Genomic DNA, 21,425 nt, shown 5'->3' with positions numbered 1-21,425 from the left:
TATTTTATATTTTTTAAATAAATTTTGATAAAGAAGTTTTAAGATTGCAGAAAATTGTACAGAAAATACAGAGTTCCCATATACTCCTCCCCACCCTTGCACACATTTCTCCTGTAATTAACATCTTGCATTTGGTGATACATTTGTTACAATTAATAAGAAGTATTGGTACATTATTATATAACCAAAACCCATAATTTACAGTAGAGCTCACTCTTAGTGTGGAACAGCCCTATGGGTTTTGACAAATGCATAACGACATGTATCCACCCTTACGGTATCGTGTAGAATAGTTTCACTGCCTTTAAAGCAGAGATGATTTTAGATGCAAATTATGAGATAGGAAAGCATGATGTGATAAGTGTCTACAAAGTACAAGGAAAATATCAGCTTTAAGAATGATACTCTATAGTTTGTCTTTCCTCTAATTTGCATCTTTGTAATTTTGAAACCCAGGATAACATCCCCATTTCATATGCTGTAGTCTGGAAACGCTGGTGGTATGGTGGTAAAGAGCTACAGCTGCTAACCAGAAAGGTGGCAGTTTGAATCCACCAGGTGCTCCTTGGAAACCCTCCGGGCGGTCCTACTCTGACCTGTAGGATTCCTGTGAGTTGGAGTTGACTTGACAGCAATGGGTAGTCTGGGATGAAATTGCATTCTTTTGCAATATCAGGCCCCTTAGTATAGCAAAGGAGCCCTGGTGGCGTAGTGGTTAAGAGTTCAGCTACTAACCAAAAAGTCAGCAGTTCAAATCCACCAGCCACTCCTTGGGAACCCTAGAGGGCAGTTCTACTCTGTTCTGTAGGGTCACTGTGAGTCGAAATCAACTCTACAGCAACGAGCTTAGTTTTTTGGGTTAGTATAGGAACATTTTATCTAGAGGCAGCAGATTGAGAAATAGTGGTTTCAAGTCTGTGACACTCTTGTAACTTCTTAAGATAGAGATCAAGTGTACATCATCTATTTTTAAGTCTTGCTTTAGTACAGCTCCCTCCTTTAGTTCTTTGTGCTGTCCCAAAGTCACCCATCATCAGCCTGGCTTGGGAAGGGGGCTGCTGTGACACTCTGAAATTAGATTAAGCTTTGCTTACCTGGAGTCTGTGGTGGTGAGAACGGTTAATGCGCTCAGCTGCTAAAGAAAATGTTAGAGGTTTGAGTCTACCCAGAGGCTTTCTACCTCAACAGAAAGGCTTGGCTATCTAGCCACTGAAAACCCGGTGGAGCACAGTCCTACTCTGACACATACAGGGTTGCCAGGAGTCAGAATCTGCTCGACGACAACTGGTTTGGCTCTTTTTAGTTTTGTTTACCTGAACCAAACTGGTCATGGGCAAAGTCAGAGACTTGGGTGACTATGACAATGCTGACTTCCTCTGAGCTCCACCCATTTTTTTCCTAGACCACAGTGCGCCCAGACCTCTTCCTCCCTAGAGAGCCTCAGGAACTCACAGTCCTCTTCAAAGACTGCAGTTTTCTAATTGTTCAGGATTGTTCTCATCCCATCTGGCTAGTTGTCCCTATTGCCCCAGCATGCATCTGGGGCTACCCTGCAGTCTGTCTGTCTGGCTTCCCCCTTGCACCTGTGATTCACTTCTGGAGCAGCGGGAGAACTTCCCACAGTTGATATAGCTCCTCAGGCCAGCTTTGGTGGGGCTGTCCCTAAAGGGGCCATGTCCTACAAGCATCCAAAAGAAACACAGTATAAATTACCTCCAGGCTGGACTGGAGTGACTCTGAGTCACACACTCAGGTTATCAGGAGCCAGTGTTCCAGGAGAGGGCCTGTGTCGTTTGCCTCTCTGCCTTCAGCCACCTCCTCCTCTGTTCAAGGGTCATCATCCTTGTGGCTTAGGTGGCTGTCCACAGCTCCCAATGACCCTTCACTGGGCCCCACAGGATTTAGGAACTTCAGGAAAAAAGTTCCGGTGGCTGGCCCTGACACACACAGTTCCTAACTCAAAAAGGCAAACCAGCTCCCAACCATGACCCTGTCTCTTAATCATTAGGATGAAAATCAATACACTGAATGTAGGACAAAATTATGATTTTGTTCAAGGGGTGTAATGGTGAAAATTCAAAGTTGCCAGTTAATCCTAAGTAGTACAAATTAGAAATGAATCTATGACTTTTCTTGTAATTGAGGCCAAACATGGGACCCCTTTTTCTCCCTGTCTGAGTGGGGCGTGGAAATGCTGAGCCCCCCTTACACAGAGGAGGTATATCTCATTCAGCGATGCGGACCCATCATCAGGGCTTCACAATTATGTCAACACTATAATGAGAGGGAGAAAAGTGATGGATAATTCAATAATAAATCATGTATATAATTCAAGAGCATTTGCCTTATCTTCAAAAAGCTACCATTTTCCTGTGACCCACTTTTGCTAATTTCTGCTGAAAATGCCGAAGTCCCAAAAAGATCTGGGGCAGAGCTGTTCACGTGAAAAGCTGAATGGTATTGCAGATACCTAAATTTGTTCTTAGCTTTGGGAATGGTACTGTAAAAAAATCCCAAGCACTATTATAGGGTTACTATTTCTAAATCTTAACTGAGTGAGGGCGAGGAAGTCCAGTATGCTTTTTATATTTCCTAAAAATCAGTAGAGACACTTGGATTGTCATGTATTTTCCCAATACTCTTTTAAAAGTATTAATGTTTTTTTTAAAGAGCTAACCAAATTCATACATTTGTTTTTCCCTGCAAACACTTGTCTAAATCTACTGAACTTGGGTGAGATGCTGGGCCTTTTCTGGTGCCCTTTCTAATTTGTATTCTAGATCTAATTTTTAAGACTTTCATGGAGCCCATAAGCTAACTTGTCAGTGTGGTTCTGAGTGTTAAGTACTCTGGGATCGAGACCTTCATTATTTTGAACGACTAATGGAGGAAACCGTGGTGGTGTAGTGGTGAAGTGCTATAGCTGCTAACCAAAAGGTTGGCAGTTCATATCCAGCAAGCACTCCTTGGAAACCATATGGGGGAGTTCTACCCTGTCCTGTAGGGTTGCTATGAGTCGAAATTGACTCAACAGCAATGGGTTTTAATGCTTTAGAAGGCGCTCTGGTGGTGCAGTGGCTAAAGCGCTTGGCTGCTAACTGGAAGGTCGGCACTTTGAACCCACCAGCCATTCAGCGGGAGAAAGATGTGGCAGTCTGCTTGCATAAAGATTTGGGAACCCTACAGGGCAGTTCTACTCTGTCCTGTAGGGGCTCTATGAGTCAGAATCGACTCGATGGCAACACTTGGTTCTTTGGGGGTATTTGTTGACTTTGCCACACTAAGCTCAGTAGTAGATAGTAGGTGGAGCTCTGAGGTTTTGTTTTTTATTTTTTATATATATAACAAGTCAAATTAAATAGAGTTTGGAAAGAAGTGTGTTGATTTAGATATTCTGAGCATCACAGTAACATTATTTACCTTTGGTGTTGAACCAAACATGAGCTGTACGTTTTGCCCTTGTTTTTAAACAGTGAGTTATTTTAGAGACACTCAGGGTATGTCATTAAACCACATACATGTTGTACATGCGCCCTTTTCAAAAGCACAACTCAGAAACCCAAAGACGTGGCATTTCCTCTCCTCTCATTACTTTTGATTCAGATATTGTGGGGAGGTCTGGGTCACCAGCTCTTGTACTCAGGCTCTTGTACTGGGGACGTAAAGACATGTTTAACTGTTGCATCTTTTTGTTTGTTTGTTTTATTTACGTGAAATTCACAGAACATAAAATCAACCATTTTAAAATAAACAATTCATTGGCATTTAGTACATTCCACAGTGTTGTGTGGGAACCCCGGTGGCGTAGTGGGTAAGAGTAGGGCTGTAGCCACCACCTCTATCTTGCTCCAAAGCGTTCTCATCACCCCAGAAGAAAACCTCATACCCATTAAACTTGACTGCTGAATCGTAAAGTTAAATAAAATAGCATCGCTCCAAAAACATGCACCCTTCCTTCAGAGTAAACAGAAGCACCAGGAGAGAGGTCTGCCTCTAACAGGATCAAAACTAACAGTTCTAGAATTCCTAATTCCTTCCTTACTTAATGCTGAACATTCAGAGAGCTATTTTAGAACATTCTGAGTTTGAAATAGATGTTGGTAACCTCACTAGACACCTGGTTAAATGAAGAGGCTTTTTTTTTTTTTCCAGTTGTTCCATAATAATTCAGATGTAAGTTTTGTCTATCCTAAATTTGAATTAATTCCATTTGTCTAGATGCCTTGAACACCTACTATGTGCACTGCTCTGTGCTGTGAGAAATATTTAGTGAGAGAGAGACTTAGAATTTATTTTGGTTGAGATAGACAAGCCTTTAAGTTAATACCCACCCAGAACCCAGTGCCATCGAGTCGATTCCAACTCATAGCGACCCTATAGGATGGAGTAGAACTGCCCCATAGAGTTTCCAAGGAGCGCCTGGCAGATTCGAACTGCTGACCCTTTGATTAGCAGCTGTAGCACTTAAGCACTACGCCACCAGGATTTCCTTTCAGTTAATATATGAGATAAAAGCCTGCTTTAGCGGTGGCGTGATTACTAATATATTGTCCAGAAAACAGAAATGTGATTGCGGATGGAAGTGGTAGAAAGCGGATAAAAGGAGGTTTAGCAAGGTCCTTAGGAAGACAAATGGTTTGAAGATTTGGATTGACAACAGGAGTATGTAGGAGGCTTTATAAATGGAAAAGCCTGAGGAAGAGTACGGAGGAGAGACTGAGAGTGAGCATGGTATGAAACCAGGAGGGGGCGCTGCTTGCTCTTGCAGAAGGATCAGTGCAAAACAGACAGCGAGGTCAGGCTCGCTTGTCCTGGAGAAGCCTTTAAAACAAACCAATTGTAGGGATTTCATACTATGGCAATCAAGTACCATAAGTGTGATTGTTAATAGCAGAAAACAAGTTAGTGGACAAAAAGCATTTTGGATATATAATCTACGAATAAATAGCATCAATCTATAAATTCAATGCAATCTCATTTAAAAATCCCAGCAAGTTTTGTGGTAGAGATGGACAAGCTAACTCTAAAATATATTGCAAATGTAAGAAAGATATATACTGAAAATGCAAAAGTCAAGAATAGCCAAGACAACCTTTAAGAAGATGAATAAAGTTGAAGAATGTACCCTCTCAGATAGCAAGTCGACTTCAGTTACTTTAAGTTAGTGTGCTATTGGCACAGTCATGTCGGTCAATGGAACAAAATTAGAGGTCAAAATCACTCCCATATACACTGACCTATGTCAAAGATTATACCACAAAACGATGGGTGAAAAACGGTCCTTTCAATAAATGGTCCTGGGTCAACTGGATATCCATACAAAAAAAAAAAAATTGTTTTTGACCCTTACCTTACACTAGACACAAAAATTAAGTTTAGTTGAATTGTAGATCTAAATGTGAAGATAAAAGACAAAAACTTTTGAAACAGTGCTTTTCAAACCAATTATTTAAAAACTTTCTAATCCATCACAGACTTATACTTTAGTGGAATAGAATAAAATGCTGCCTGGATATTAGGACAATGTAAGATTCCTGTAAAAGTTTCTTAACACTTACTGTTAATATCTTTATCTCATCACAAACTGGTAAGACACATTTAACTGACTGGCACCAGCCCATGGACCACACTTTGAATGGCATCTTTCCAGAAGATATTCATGACTTTGAGGTAGACAAAGGTTTCTTAAATAGGACACAAAAAGCCCTGTCTATAAAGAAAAATACAGTGGATGACAATAAAGTTAACAACTTCTGTTTATCAAAAGCCACTATTAAAAGGGAATCATTGTTTTACTAACAGAAAAGCCACGCCACAAAGTAGGAGAAGGTAACTGCAATACACACAACCGACAGAGGACTCCAATCCAGAATATATAAAGAACTCCCACACATCAGTAGGAAGAGGAGGGACACCAATAGAAAATGGGGAAGGCATTTTAGCAGACAGTCACAAAAGAGGATATCCAGATGGCCGTCAAGCATATGATAAAGTGTTCCATCTCATTAGACATCAGGGAAATGCAAGTTGAATCTACCCTGAGATGCCGTATGAACCCACTACCTACCTACCTGTTGCCGTCAAATTGATTGCAACTAATAGCTCCACTTATAACCTCTGCACATTTTAGATTATATATAGTATTATCAATGCAATCATTTTTTAAAAAATAAATTGGACACGACACTTGATGTTAGAGAAATAGAAGCTTTTGTTTTAAATATTTATCAAGAGCATACTCTGAGGAAGCACTAAGTTTACAGGGAAGCCTACAATCCTAAAGAAGAAACAGGAATTATGGAATAAAGGCACATTTGAAACTATGAAATATTGGCAAATGTAAAGCCTCTGTTACTTTACTTGAATTTGTGGCTGCTTCTCCCGTGGTAGTGCCTGTTTTTCTAACATGCCATTAAATTCCTAAATAGAATTTTTTTTCCTAAGAAGATCCTAGCTCAAGGAAAGGTCATAAAATACAAAAAATTACAAATAAAAACTCGTACAACTGTGATAGATGTTTAACAGGAAACCAGAGTACAACTAAGAGATGAGTAGGAATTTAGATTGGGTTCTCAGTCAAGGCCTACCTGATAAGTGACAATTAACCTAAGATTCGAAAGATGAAGAGAATGATTAAATGAGTGGGAACAAGAGTAGTCCAACTTGAGGGAACAGCATGTACAAAGGCCCTGAGGCCAGAAAGAGCTAAGGCCCTGGAGTAACTGAAGAATCCAGGATTGTAGCGTCAAGAAGGGGTGAGACCGTATACATATATGGTAAGGAGTTTGGATTTTATTTTATAGATAGTAAGATGCTATTGACTATTTTAATGCAGGGGAGTGACATGATCGGATTTACATTTTTAAAGGGTCACTCTAGTTGCTTTATGAAAAGAAGATTGAGGCGACAACAATGAAAGCAGGTAGATCTCTCAGTAGGCCATTATAGCAATCCAGATAAGAGATGATTGACTTTGACTTAGGGTAGAGTGGAAACCCTGGTGGCATAGTGGTTAAATGCTATGGCTGCTAACCAAGAGGTCGGCAGTTTGAATCCGCCAGGCACTCCTTGGAAACTCTATGGGGGCAGTTCTACTCTGTCCTATAGCGTCGCTATGAGTCGGAATCGACTAGATGGCAGTGGGTTTTTTTTGGTTTAGGGTAGGGTAGTGGCAGTGAATATATGCAGATACATAAGGTATATTTTGGAGGTAAAAACAGGAATAGGTGATGGATTGGATGTGGAGAGTGAAGGACAGGGAGGGGTCAAGAATGACTCCTAGGTCTTCAGCTGGAGCAATTAGGAAAAGATGGTGCCTTATACTGAGATGGGAAAGACATGGGAGGAAGGCTTTATACTTAGTAAGTTGGAGATGCCCATGAAATATGTAAGGTGAATATATATATATATGCCTGAAATTTAGAATATGTCTGGGTTAAGGATATACCTTTGCAAGTTTTCAGCATTAGGAAGCAGTTAAAGCTTGGGAATGAAGTATATTTGTGGTTAAAGACCTAGGAATCCACTTCTGTTAAGATTACAGCCCAGAAAACCCTATGGGGCAGTTCTACTTTGTTACATGGTGTCTCCATGAGTTAAAAATTGACATGATGGCACCTAACAACAACAATAAAGACACTAAGGCAGACTAGGAAGAAATGACCTGTGGTCTACCTCTGAAAATCAGCCAATAAAAACCATACAGATCACGATGGTCTGATCCACAAACAGCCACAGGAATGGTGCAAAACCGGTCGGTGTTTCATTCTGTTGTGCATGGGGTCACCATGAGCCAGGGGCCGACTGGACAGCAACTAACAACAACAGAGGAAGAGGATCCAGCAAAGGAGATAAATAAGAAGTGTCAAAGATTTCTCTTGTATACTGTGGGTCGTATACTAAAATGCAGTACTTCTTTCAGACTTGGAGAAATTTGGAGTGGGAAAAGTCATGTCGAGGAAGAAAGTCATGAATTTTATTTTCAACATAGATTTATAGACTCTTAGACATAATTAAGCATACCCTCTCGTATCACAGATAAACCTATTGGAACCCAGAACCATTAACTTATTCAAGCTCAGCGAAGTGAGTGACAGAAATTGTTTTAAAATCAGAAATGTTCTGCCATGCAGACTGGGACTTTCATTTTGAAACAGGCTAGTAGGTCCCCTATTTGCTGATTCAGTGGCTTCCAGCTGAAATGTCTTCCACTGATCTTAATCAGTGAGACTCAGCTAAGTGATACAATATCTAGTCAAAAAAATAAATACACGAGTGTGATTCCACAGTTTTTCCTACAGGCATTGATGGATGAGATTCTCATGCTTCAAGATGAAATCAACGTGCTCCAGTCATCTCTCGCAGAGGAGCTGGTGTCCGAGTCACCCGAGTCCGACCCCGCGGAGCAGCTGGCCCTGCAGTCCACGCTCACTGTCTTGGCCGAGCGAATGTCTACCATCAAGATGAAAGCTTCAGGGAAACGACAGCTTCTGGAGGTAACAGTAACTCTGAGGGTGCCCCTCATTTCTGAATTAACTATCAAAGTTGTGTTAGCAAGCATGTGGGTTTCTTATGTGATCTACGTTTTTATTGTATCCCACTCTTAAGATGCTGGTGCTGTGTTCCAAGAATGGTCTTATATAGAGAGCATTGAGTTGGTGTGTAACCATGAATATGTCCTTTTACTCCTTTCATTTCAGGCATGATGTATTGAGAATGTGGAAAGCAAATACTTGGTAGATATGAGCCTTGTGGGATAATTGTGGAAGGTTTGCACAATGGTTTGCTATATGTAAATAAGAGTATTCTAAGAATAATTCCTGCTATTACTAAATCTATGAAAAATAAACCTTACTTAGTCACTAATAGTCAATTCAGACATATTGACTTGTACAAATACTGTTATAATTCTGATTCTTATGCTACTTAATTGAAATATTATTTGATATAGACACAAGTTTTGGAAACGATAACATATGTGTTAAAAATTATCTGTTTTCTTTTTTGATTATTGTTCTCCTACAATTCTTGGCCATAAGCATATATAATGTCATATTCTAACTCATATAGACTGGAAGCTCCATGAAGGCCCTTATAGTGTCTGTCTCATTTTATCTCCAGGTCCTAGCACATAATCGGTTATCAATACAGTGTTTATTATATGGACCAAATAATATTTTATTTAGCCTCCAATTACACCATATTTCAATTAGCCATGGCCCTAGTGTTAGGTATATGGGCTATTTCTAGTTTTACTTATTCTAAGATTAGTAAAGTTATATATTTCTTGTTTTAGATAAATTTAAAATCAATGTGTCTGCCTTATTAATATCCTATATAAATGACTTAGTAAAATATTTCATTTAAATAATAAGTATCATTATTATTATTAATAATTTTTTTTTTTTTTTAATATTTAGAGTTTGTTATCCTGAGACCTGACTTTTTCATTCATTGATATTGACCCCATTCACTCTGTGGAAAACCTGTGAGGTTTCAACATGAAGTGTTTGACCTTGATTTTTTTTTTTAATATGAATTTTTGACATGATTGAAAAAAACTAGCGCTCTTACCTGAAAATTTGGATTTCTGCCTTCACTCAAAATGCAGTAACACTGCGCTACCTCTTCCCACTAGGCATCAGTTGCCTTAAACTGCATGGTGGCTGCCCTTTTAGGTAGATCCTGTAGTCCCCACCACTCGCTTTCATTCCCAGACTTTGAGATCAAGTGTCTATTGCCATTTGCCAACTGCCTTACGCCATTGTTTTGTTCTCATCCTTGTCCGTTATCATCATTTATGTTATCTGCTTGGTACTGTAGGCAAATTATTTTGGGATCTTTGCTCAGCTTTAGGTGTATGTTAGGATCATCAGGAAAGCTTTTCAAAAACACTAATCTCAAACCCCCTCCCCACCCCCCAAAAATTCTGATATATTACCCTGGAATGTGACCTCGGCATAGGTATTTTTTTAGTTTCACAGGGGATTCTGATGTGTAGCCAAGATAGAGAACCACTGCTCGGTGGTGGTGACAGTTGAGTTCTAATGGTTTTGCCTTGGGTTGATCAGTGTTACATTTTACTTAATCCATTAGGAAAAGCTAAATGACCAACTGGAGGAACAGAGGCAGGAACAAGCCCTGCAGAGGTACCGCTGCGAAGCCGACGAGCTGAACCACTGGCTCCTGAACACTAAGGCCACACTGGACATTGCGCTGGGCACGCCCAAGGAGCCCATGGACATGGAAGCTCAGCTGGTAGACTGCCAGGTACAAAAAAAGGTCTTGAAGGCAAATCCCAACGTCACAAAGTGCACTTTTAACTGCAGAAAACCTGGTAAAAAGGCTTGGTATGGATATATGATTTTCTATAACCCATGTACTTTTTACATTTAGAGAGTAAAAACGTAATGCATTATAAAAGCTTAAATGAAATTCAGACTTGGACTTAGTCTTCTGAAGAATTTTACCGATACTATCCATTCTTTAGAAAATCTTTAGCTTCCTAAAAGATATTTTAAAAGTCTATAGGTACCAAAACCCTTAAGGTATTTTATTTAGTGGCTAAATAAAGAATGCAAACTGAATGAGAAGAGTTAGTGGTAGCAAGTCAGACAGTAGATAAATACAACTGGAATTTTCCATAGGTGCTCTGTTGCAGTTTTGGTTCTAATCCTGATAAACTATTCAGAAAACTTCGAAACACTGTCAGTTATAGGCAGACAGGTAGACTGTACATGGGAAGATTGTCCATTGGAGCAGAACTTATGTGAGGGTTAACGTTGCATTAAGGCCTTTATTCTAATATTATTTTCTTACCTTTTTATTATGTAAATTTTCAAACACACATAGAAGCATAGAGAATAGATCATGAAGCCTCATGTATCAATTATCAAACTTCAGCAATTATCAACAAATTAATTTACACACATCGGTGAGATACCCCTTATCAGTTCTTTTGTTTAATTTAGCTAACAAGTCTCTAGAAAACTCTACCTAATCTGCAGGGTTAGTATCATTACTCATGACTTCATATTTCTCTCATTTACAATCAGAGGAAATAAGCAAAAAGAATTAGCGAACGCTACCTTTTCTTCTTACGTTATTATGTAATATGTCATTTTGGTCATTGCTTATTTATGATTTGAGATTCATTACATTGATCATTATAATTTAGAGTTTTAAATGCTCCAGGAGCTGTGTCTATGTGGGTTTAAACCGTGATTATTAACGGCCTTGATGGTACAGAATAATTTGAGCACCACGTGCAAGAGTTCTCTATTCTTTATGTTGTCTTTTCCAATGTTGCTTTTCTAAAAAGAGACATCTATTTTTAGTATTCCCTTCTAACACTTGAAATTACCAAAAGCACTAGCATTTCAAAATTACTCTTTATTATGACTCCCACCTCTCCCTTTTATAATAATATAATAAACTATTATAATAATAATGCATAAAGTCCCCAATTCAGAAAATATCTTTCAGAACTTTAAAAAAGTATTAAAATGGCAATTTGACCATAGTTTAAGAAACTAGAAGTATATGAAATTACACAAATGAACAACAGTTCCTAAGTCAATTAAAACCAAGTATTTAAACAAACTGTATGATAATTATGAAGTTCCAGGGTGGTACAAACAACACTCTCAGTTGCTCATTAAAAGGTCAAGTCTACCTAGAGGCACCTTGAAAGAAAGACCTGGAGATATACTTCTGAAAAACCAGCCATTGAAAACCCTATGGAGCACAGTTTTACTCTGATAGACATGGGCCCTCCATGAGTTGGAGTCAACTGGATGGCAACTGGTTTATGATAATGATAATTGTGGGCATTACAGAGAAGCAGAATCACATTATGACTTATTGAGCCCTGGTCATTTTGCCTTCATGGGCCCCTACCTCCTTAAAAAAATATTAAAAATTATATTTTAAAACTGCTTTGGTATAAAGACAAATATAATCCAGGGTGGATTCATTCTTACATTTTTTTCTTCTGATTTTAAAAGAAATTATAATTAAAACATCTGTATGGGTCCCTAAAAATATCCTGGGTTCTAGGTACTGTGCCTGCAATGCCTAATGGAGAAGTCAGCCCTGCACAGGATTATATGAATTTCTCCAAAATAATTCTCAGGAAATCATCCTTTAAGCCTCATTTCATTAAAAAATTTTACTCTTCCAATTTGTTCTAGTTTTTTGGTGCAAAGCTGTGTAATTCCAAATTTGTACAGAAAAACAAGATATCTTAAACAAATATCTTGATTGAATATGATTTAGAAAGTACATTTCAAAGAGTTCAGAGTTAAGGACTAAAAAAATTGAACGATTTCTGTAGAAAAATATACTCTTAGTCTGTTTTGTTTTTAATCTTACTTTGGAGGAAGGGAAGCTATTTTGCATCTTCTCTGGATTATATCTTCTATTTTAGAGGAAAACTCTGTAGCACTAGAAAGCTGTCACAGAAAATGAAAGCAAATTTTCTAGGAAAAGTAGAACATATTAAAAAAAAAAAAAAAGGAATTAAGAACGGCAACCTGGAAAAAAAAAAAAATTAACCCAAAGAAGCAGTATCTTGAAAGGGAAGACCTTCTTAAATTTAACAAGGAAAGGATTGATCATGTGTGATCTCTTTATTATTATTAGACACGTAAGTGTCATAATCCAACACGAAAATAATGAGATAGCTCTAAACCCAGGGTCTTTTCTCCTGATCTGTTGTCTGTATACATGCTTTCCATGTGTTTTTCCAATGTGTTTTTCATTAAGTGATATCTAATCCTAAAAGAGAGAAAAATTAGGAAGCTCAAAGAATTTTTTTTTAATCTGTGTGCTTCAAGATTGTAGAAAAACTAGGAAAAAGTTTGTTCATCTGCAAAAGACGAGGAAAGTGTTATACTTCCCTGTGGGAACCGTCCTTGCAGAAGCTGGCAGGGTGTATGAATTTCATCATTGCTTTTGTTGCTCCAGAACATGCTGGTGGAAATAGAGCAGAAGGTGGTGGCCTTATCAGAACTGTCGGTCCACAATGAAAACCTACTCCTGGAGGGCAAGGCACACACAAAGGACGAGGCTGAGCAGCTGGCAGTTAAGCTGAGAACATTGAAGGGGAGCCTGCTGGAGCTACAGAGAGCCCTGTATGACAAGCGGCTCAACATCCAGGTAAGGGCCCTGGGCCCCTGACAGCAACACTATTTACTGACACACTGTTTGCGTGCTTTTGAATGTGTGAGACATAGAGGAAAAGGTTGGACAGTGATACATACTTAGATACGTACCCCACTTATACAAAAGTTTGAGCATGCGATTTCAATTTACACTCTGACTTTGGCAAGAATTTTCAAATAGGTTTTAGAAGGACCCTTGAGTCTTAGACCTGAAGACTGCAGTGTGGTAAAAGAAAAGAAAAAGAAAACAATTACCCAAATCTAGCAAATAGACTAATTTCTTTAAAAAATTAAACACAGGTAATGGATTGAGAAAAGTAACCTATGACACTTTCACATTTTGCTTTTATTTCTCTTACATTCTACTTTTAGAGATAATCTCAGGCTGTTTTATTAAGTGCACATAATTTTATAATCGTCACGTATCTCAGGGAAATCAAACCTTGCCACTATCATGCAGTGACTTTAGCATTCCCTAACAATGACTTCATCTTATATCACTACAGGTTTTTGGGGATAGTATTTGCCTGGTATACAAAAAATAAATAAATTTTTTTTTTTTTTTTTGGTATACCTTGTAACTTTTCCTTGATTTCAGGCTTTCTGTGTCCTCACTCTAGATTTGTCTTCTATAAAGAACATTTAGCTATATCTTGTCAGTTTTTAAATTTTATCTAATCAGAAAATCTCTCATTTTTAAGTGTCAAATTTAGTCCGTTTAAATTTATTGTGATTTTCCTATTTTGACTTCTGTTAATTTTTGCTTTTCTATTTTTCTCTCTCCATTTTAACCTTTGTTTTTAAGCCCTGGTGGTACAGTGAGTAAGGGCTTGGTAGCTGATGAAAAGGTCAGCAGTTCAAATCTACCAGCCGCTTCTTAGAAATCATATGGGACAGTTCTGCTCTGTTCTGTAGGGTTACTGAGTGTTGGAATTGACTTGATGACAGTGAATTTGGTTTTTTGGTGTTTTTTTTTTTCTGTTTTTTATTGTTGTTGTTTATTTGTTCAGTTTTCCCTCTACTTTTTGCCACGCAGATCAGATTTCTTCCCACAGGGCTTATATACTATTATTGCCCAATATTTTAATTTTGTCCTTTTAAAATCCCCACATATTAGATAGCACTATACTGTACAAAAAAATCAACCAAGTATTTACTGAGAAGCTGCTATGTGCCAGTGATTGTTCTATGTAAAACAGTGAAGGGGCTTGAACAACAACATATAGATATTTAAAACAATTCTTGTGTTCAAAGGATTATAGCTGGGGAAGACAGATAATAAATAAAAGTTAAAAGCAAATTATATACTAAGTTAAAGGTGGTAGAAGCCATGGAGGAAAACAACAGAGGACAGGTGAACAGGGAAAGGCAGGGGTGGAAGAATTTGTCATTTTTAAAAGGCTGCCCAGGAAGGCCTCTTCTGTGTTACATTTGAAGTCTTGAACCATGCAGGCATGAGGGGAGAGTGTTCCAGGCAAAGACGAAAACAAGTACAAAGGCACCCAGGTGGGATCATGTCTGGCTGTTCAAGGAGACCAGTGTGGCTGCACTGGAGTAAGCAAGAGTCAAGTGGTGGCAAATGAGGGTAGAAAGGTAAACAGGGCCCAGGAAGTAAAGGACCTTGATGGCATCTTGTAGACTTCGGCCTTTTTTCTGTGGGAGATGAGAAGCTATTGGAGTTTTGGGGAACAGGAATGACGTGATCGGATTTTAACCACCAGGGTGGAAGCTGCGAAACCAGTAAAGGGGCAGTATAGACATAGAGATAATTGAGAAGATGAAGACTCTTTAAGGAACAGATATTAGGGGAGAAGGAGGTATCTAGTTTAGTTTCATTTGGACCATAGTTTACTTTTAGACAGGTTGTGTTTGAGATGCCTATGCAATGCCAAGGAGTGGTTGGAATTTTGGGGAGAGACCTGGGCTGGAGTCATCAACCTCTGATGATCCTTAAAGGCAGAGCCTTGATGAGATCACCACGGGAGTAAGGGCAGATCCAGAAGACAATGATGCGAGAACTAAGCCCTTAAGCACTTCAACATGGAGAGTTTGGAAGATGTGGAGGAGCCCACAAAGGGCAGTAAAAAGGAAAAGCCAGTGAGGCAGGAGGAAAACAGGGTTTGGTTCCTGAAATCCACTTGAAGATGCAGTTTCAAAGAGGAGGGAGAATCAGTGGGATCCAATGCTGCTGAGAGGAGAGGTAAGAGGAGAACTGAGAATTAACCACTGGGTTTAGCTATGAACATGGCAGCCATCCGTGACCTCACAGCTGTCTCAGTGGAGTGGAGGAGACAGAAAGGACTCTGAAGTGAAAGTGAGAATGAGAGCTGGGGAAGTGGAGAGGGTGAGCACAGCGAACTCTTTCCAGGAGTTTCTCCATAAAGGGGAGGGGAAAATGTGATGATGAGCAGTAAGGAGATGCGGGTCAAGATAAAATTGTTTTGTTTCCTTTGAAGATCAGAACAATAATGACATGCTTACAAGTAGATGGAAATGACTCAGTGGAGGAAAGACAGGGTAGGATCAAAGTTGAAGTTTGGTCTTAGAACTACAAGAACAGGAGGGAAACTAGCGTGTTTGAAGACAGGTGTTGGCAGGGATGTAAAGTGGTAGAAGTTCTATGGAAGTTCACCATGATTGCTTCTGTTTTCTCCACGTAATAATGATCGTTCTCATTCCCCTATATGTTTCTCAGTTTTTTGCAACTCCTATATGATCTGGAAAACTGAATTAATATTTTAAAGATGTCAATTCTTCTAATATTAATACATAAATTATTCTCAGCTAAACTACTAACTGGATATATTTGAAGTGTAACAAAATGACACTGAGTTTTACCTGAAAAAAGAAACATGTGAAAATAACTAAAAAAATTCTAAAAATGAAGAGTTGTGATAGAGTGTTAATCTATCGTATATTAAAATATAATACTGCAATAATTAAAATAATATAGTAATGGCACAATAAATAGACAAACAAAAAATTAAACAGAATAGTCCAGAAAGAGACTCCTGGTATGTAAGGGAATTTCATAAGCATTTAAGGTGATATTTCAAGTGAGTGGGTATAACTTTTTCTGTAAATAATAATAAAGTAATAGGCTAATCACCTGAAATATGATAAACTAGAATACTTATCCCATTCCTTACAGAATGCATCTTGGATGGATCAAAGATTTAACTATAAAAATTAAACTCAAAATGTTCAAGATATATGGGTATTTTTAAAAATTTTTTAAAAGAGGAGGATCTTTGCCGGTATTCCCCAAGCCCAGAATTTGATAGTTTCTTTAAAATTACTGCACAAAAATGAAAAAGTTCTGAATGACAAAATAAATAAAGTTAAAAGACATAGATAAACAGGGAAGGAAACATGCCGTTTACATGACAAAAAATGAATTCTCTTAATTTCCACAAACCTTTTGTAAATCAATAAAGAAAAGATTACCTCATAGAAATACAGGCAAAAGGTATGAAAAGACAATCAAAGGAAAAGAAATGCAAATAGTCAATAATCATATGAAATATATTTGGACTCTCTATTGGAGCCCTGGTGGCGAAGTGATTAAGAGTTCAGGCTGCTAACCTGGCAGTCCGAATCCACCAGGCACTCCTTGGAAACCCTATGAGGCAGTTCGACTCTGTCCTATAGGGTCAATATGAGTTGGAATCGACTCCAAGGCAATGTTTTTTTTTTTGATAAATAAATGCAAATAAAGATGCAACTTTTGTCTTTAAATTAACAAACTTTAAAGTGCACACATAATCTGACCTCATGAATCAAAGCGAAAAGAAAAATGTTAAAAATAATAAAATTGAACAAAACTAGAATGATTTTCTAATTGGAAAAATATGCAATATTCCAGTTAGTTTTATAAAAAGGTACTATCAGGCTAGTGGTTGATATCTAAAAGCATAATGCTGTTTTTTTCCTCTTTTAAATCACAGAGTGTGAATTAATACAACCATTAAGGAAGCCAAAACAAAGGGAGAGGCTTCCAAGTTTCCTGTCTCAGATAGCTATTACTATTCCAAGAGGCAGGTAGGAATGGAAGGGGCAGCCTGATATCACATGCACACACCTAGGAAGCTTTTGAGACCCTGGGTGGCACAAACAGTTAAGCCTTTGACTACCAGCTGACTACCCACAGACACCTCGGAAGATAGGCCTGGCAATCTGCTTCCAAATGGTCACAACCTTAAAAACCCTATGGAGCTAAGTTCTACTCTGCACACATGGGGTCGTATGACTCCGAATCAGCTCTATGGCAGCTAACAACAAGAAGCTTCAGACTGATACTCAAATGCACACATAGTGATTCAACAACAGGCCACAAACTCCAAGGCCTTCAGGCCTGGGAAGGGACTAAAGTACATGAAGCAGGCTAGACAGGCCTTGGCAAGCTGGGCTCAAGGCAAAGCAGTAGCTGTCACTCAGCTCCAGCTATTGTCACCTTTGCCAGATCCTCCCGTTTCTCCAAAGAAATGAAATTCGGATTTTTATGTAAAATCTTCCAATTAATAAATGCTTTCATTTAATTCTAAAATTTTTCATTAGTTTGTATGGTAAACCAAACAGGTCTTCAAGCCACATTTGGCTCTCAGTCCATTGCTTTGCAAACACTGCTTCCCACTGGAGCACACGATCCTTGAACCTCCCTCTGCCTTTCTTGCAGAGGAGTTTCTTCATCTGTAAAATTGAGGTAAAAATGGTATTTAACTTTAAAACAAAACAATTGTCTCAAGGATTTTAATGCAAGTAATGCTTACAGTAAGTGTGCAAATTACATTGATTATAATAATTTCTAGTAACAACCTGTTTCTAGATCGCATTCTTTGGGAGGAAAAGAACATCTGAACTGCTCAAAGACTACGTACGTATTGAGCATGAGGACAGCCACCTGGGATACCCACACAGAGCAGATACTGCCAATGGCCACACAATTTCTTTAAAATGTGTGAAGTACTGACTCCGCCAAGAAGCGAAAGGCTACCTTAGGATACTGTCGTGCAAAGCGTTGTTGTTGTTATCTTGTTAGGTGCCATCGAGTCAGTTCCGACTCATAGTGACCCCATGGACAACAGAACGAAACACTGCCCGGTCCTGTGCCATCCTTACAATCGTTGTTATGCTTGAGCTCATTGTTGCAGCCACTGTGTCAATCCACTTTGTTGAGGGTCTTCCTCTTTTCCACTGACCCTGTACTCTGCCAAGCATGATGTCCTTCTCCAGGGACTGATCCCTCCTGACAACATGTCCAAAGTATGTAAGACGCAGTCTCACCATCCATGCTTTTAAGGAGCATTCTGGTTGCACTTCTAAGACAGATTTGTTCATTCTTTTGGCAGTCCATGGTATATTCAGTATTCTTTGCCAGCACCACAATTCAAAGGTGTCAGCTCTTCTTCGGTCTTCCTTATTCATTGTCCAGCTTTCACATGTATATGATGCGATTGAAAATACCATGGCTTAGATCAGGCTCACCTTAGTCTTCAAAGTGACATCTTTGCTCTTCAACACTTTAAAGAGGTCCTTTGCAGCAGATTTGCCCAATGCAATGCGTCTTTTGATTCCTTGACTGCTGCTTCCATGACTGTTAATTGTGGATCCAAGTAAAATGAAATCCTTGACAACTTCAGTCTTTTCTCTGTTTATCATGATGTTGCTCACTGGTCCAGTTGTGAGGATTTTTGTTTTCTTTACGTTGAGGTATAATCCATACTGAAGGCTGTGGTCTTTGATCTTCATTAGTAAGTGCTTCAAGTCCTCTTCACTTTCAGCAAGCAATGTTGTGTATCTGCATAACGCAGGCTGTTAATGAGTCTTCCTCCAATCCTGATGCTCAGTTCTTCTTCATACAGTCCAGCTTCTCGGGTTATTTGTTCAGCATACAGATGAAATAGGTATGGTGAAAGAATACAACCCTGATGCACACCTTTCCTGACTAATCCAATCAGTATCCCCTTGTTCTGTCCGAACAACTGCCTCTTGATCCATGTAAAGGTTCCTCATGAGCACAATGAAGTGTTCTGGAATTCCCATTCTTCGCAGTGTTATCCATAGTTTGTTATGATCCACACAGTCAAGTGCCCTTGCGTAATCAATAAAACACAGGTAAACATCCTTCTGGTATTCTCTGCTTTCAGCCAGGATCCAACTGACATCAGCAGTGATATCCCTGGTTCCACGTCCTCTTCTGAAACCGGCCTGAATTTCTGGCAGTTCCCTGTTGATATACTGCTACAGCTGTTTTTGAATGGATCTTCAGCAGAGTTTTGCTTGCATGTGATATTAATGACATTGTTCTATAATTTCCACATTCGGTTGGATCACCTTTCTTGGGAATAGGCATAAATCTGCATCTCTTCCAGTCAGTTGGCCAGGAAGCTGTCTTCCATATTTCTTGGCATAGACGAGTGAGCACCTCCAGCGCCGCATCTGTTTGTTGAAACATCTCCATTGGTATTCCATCAATTCCTGGAGCCTTGTTTTTCGCCAGTGCTTTCAGAGCAGCTTGGACTTCTTCCTTTAGTGCCATCGGTTCCTGATCATATGGCACCTCTTGAAATGGTTGAATATCGACTAATTCTTTTTGGTATAATGACTGTGTGTCTTCCTTCCATCTTCTTTTGATGCTTCCTGCATCATTTAATATTTTCCCCATGGAATCCTTCACTATTGCAACTTGAGGCTTGAATTTTTTCTTCAGTTCTTTCAGCTTGAGAAACTCCGAGTGTGTTCTTCCCTTTTGGTTTTCCATCTCCAGCTCTTTGCATATGTCATTATAATACTTTATTTTGTCTTCTCGAGAGGCCCTTTGAAATCTTCAGTTCTCTTACTTCATCAATTCTTCCTTTTGCTTTAGCAGCTCGACACTCAAGAGCAAGTTTCAGAGTCTCCTCTGACATCCACCTTGGTCTTTTCTTTCTTTGCTGTCTTTTCAGTGACCTCTTGCTTTCTTCATGGATGATGTCCTTGATGTCATTCCACAACTTGTCTGGTCTGTGGTCACTAGTGTTCAATGCATCAAATCTATCCTTCAGGTTGTCTCTAAATTCAGATGGGATATACTCAAGGTCATATTTTGGCTCTCATGGACTTGCTCTGATTTTCTTCAGTTTCAGCTTGAACTTGCATATGAGCAGTTGATGGTCTGTTCCACAGTCAGCCCCTGGCCTTGTTCTGACTGATGATATTGAGCTTTTCCATAGTCTCTTTCCACAGATATAGTCAATTTGATTTCTGTGTGTTCCATCTGGCGAGGTCCATGTGTATAGTCACCGTTTATGTTGGTGAAAGAAAGTATTTGCAATGAAGAAGTCGTTGGTCTTGCAAAATTCTATCATTCGATCTCTGGCATTGTTTCTGTCACCAAGGCCATATTTTCCAACTACTGATCCTTCTTCTTTGTTTCCAACTTTCGCATTCCAATCACCAGTAATTATCAATGCATCTTGAGTACACGTTTGATCAATTTCAGACTGCAGCAGCTGATAAAAATCTTCTATTTCTTCGTCTTTGGCCCTAGTGGTTGGTGCGTAAACTTGAATAATAGTCGTATTAACTGGTCTTCCTTGTAGGCATATGGATATTATCCTATCACTGACAGCGTTGTACTTCAGGATAGATCTTGAAACGTTCTTTTTGACGATGAATGCAACACCGTTCCTCCTCAAGTTGTCATTCCCAGCATAGTAGGCTATATGATTGTCTGGTTAAAAATGGGCAATACCAGTCCATTTCAGCTCGCTAATGCCTAGGATATCGATGTTTATGTGTTCCATTTCATTTTTGATGATTTCCAATTTTCCTAGATTCATACTTCGTACATTCCAGGTTCCGATTATTAATGGATGTTTGCAGCTGTTTCTTCTCATTATGAGTCATGCCACATCAGCAAAGGCTTTACTCTATCCACGTCATTAAGGTCGACTCTACTTTGAGGAGGCAGCTCTTCCCCAGCCATCTTTTGAGTGCCTCCCAACCTGGGGGGCTCATCTTCCAGCACTATATCAGACAGTGTTCCACTGCTATTCATAAGGTTTTCACTGGTTAATACTTTTCAGAAGTAGACTACCGGGTCCTTCTTCCTGGTCTGTCTTAGTCTGGAAGCTCAGCTGAAACCTGTCCTCCATGGGTGACCCTGCTGGTGTCTGAATACCGGTGGCATACCTTCCAGCATCACAGCAACACACAAGCCCCCACAGTATGACGTGGGGGGTGCAAAGCATAAATACAGAAAAATATGGTAGGCTTTTACTA

General features: G+C 39.1%; 1 protein-coding gene across 12 annotated transcripts in view; it reads left to right on the top strand.

Annotated features, from left to right (window-relative positions):
- Positions 1-21,425, top strand: part of SYNE1 (spectrin repeat containing nuclear envelope protein 1) — a 556,892-nt gene that overhangs the window by 378,562 nt on the left and 156,905 nt on the right. For 9 of the 12 annotated variants that reach the window (XR_010323142.1, XM_064292282.1, XM_064292277.1 and 6 more), the window contains 3 exons: positions 8,289-8,495; positions 10,096-10,269; positions 12,967-13,158. Coding sequence is in view for 11 of the 12 variants with exons in the window: in XM_064292282.1 (XP_064148352.1) it covers positions 8,289-8,495; positions 10,096-10,269; positions 12,967-13,158 (573 nt within the window). In the remaining variant the exon portion in view is untranslated. The remainder of the gene's footprint in view (positions 1-8,288; positions 8,496-10,095; positions 10,270-12,966; positions 13,159-21,425) is intronic. The other 3 variants (XM_064292297.1, XM_064292289.1, XM_064292286.1) reach the window with 1 other exon arrangement.

This window comes from Loxodonta africana, chromosome 1 (genome assembly GCF_030014295.1).
Source record: "Loxodonta africana isolate mLoxAfr1 chromosome 1, mLoxAfr1.hap2, whole genome shotgun sequence".
Classification (NCBI taxonomy): domain Eukaryota; kingdom Metazoa; phylum Chordata; class Mammalia; order Proboscidea; family Elephantidae; genus Loxodonta; species Loxodonta africana.
This window is presented reverse-complemented; position numbering and strand designations above follow the sequence as displayed.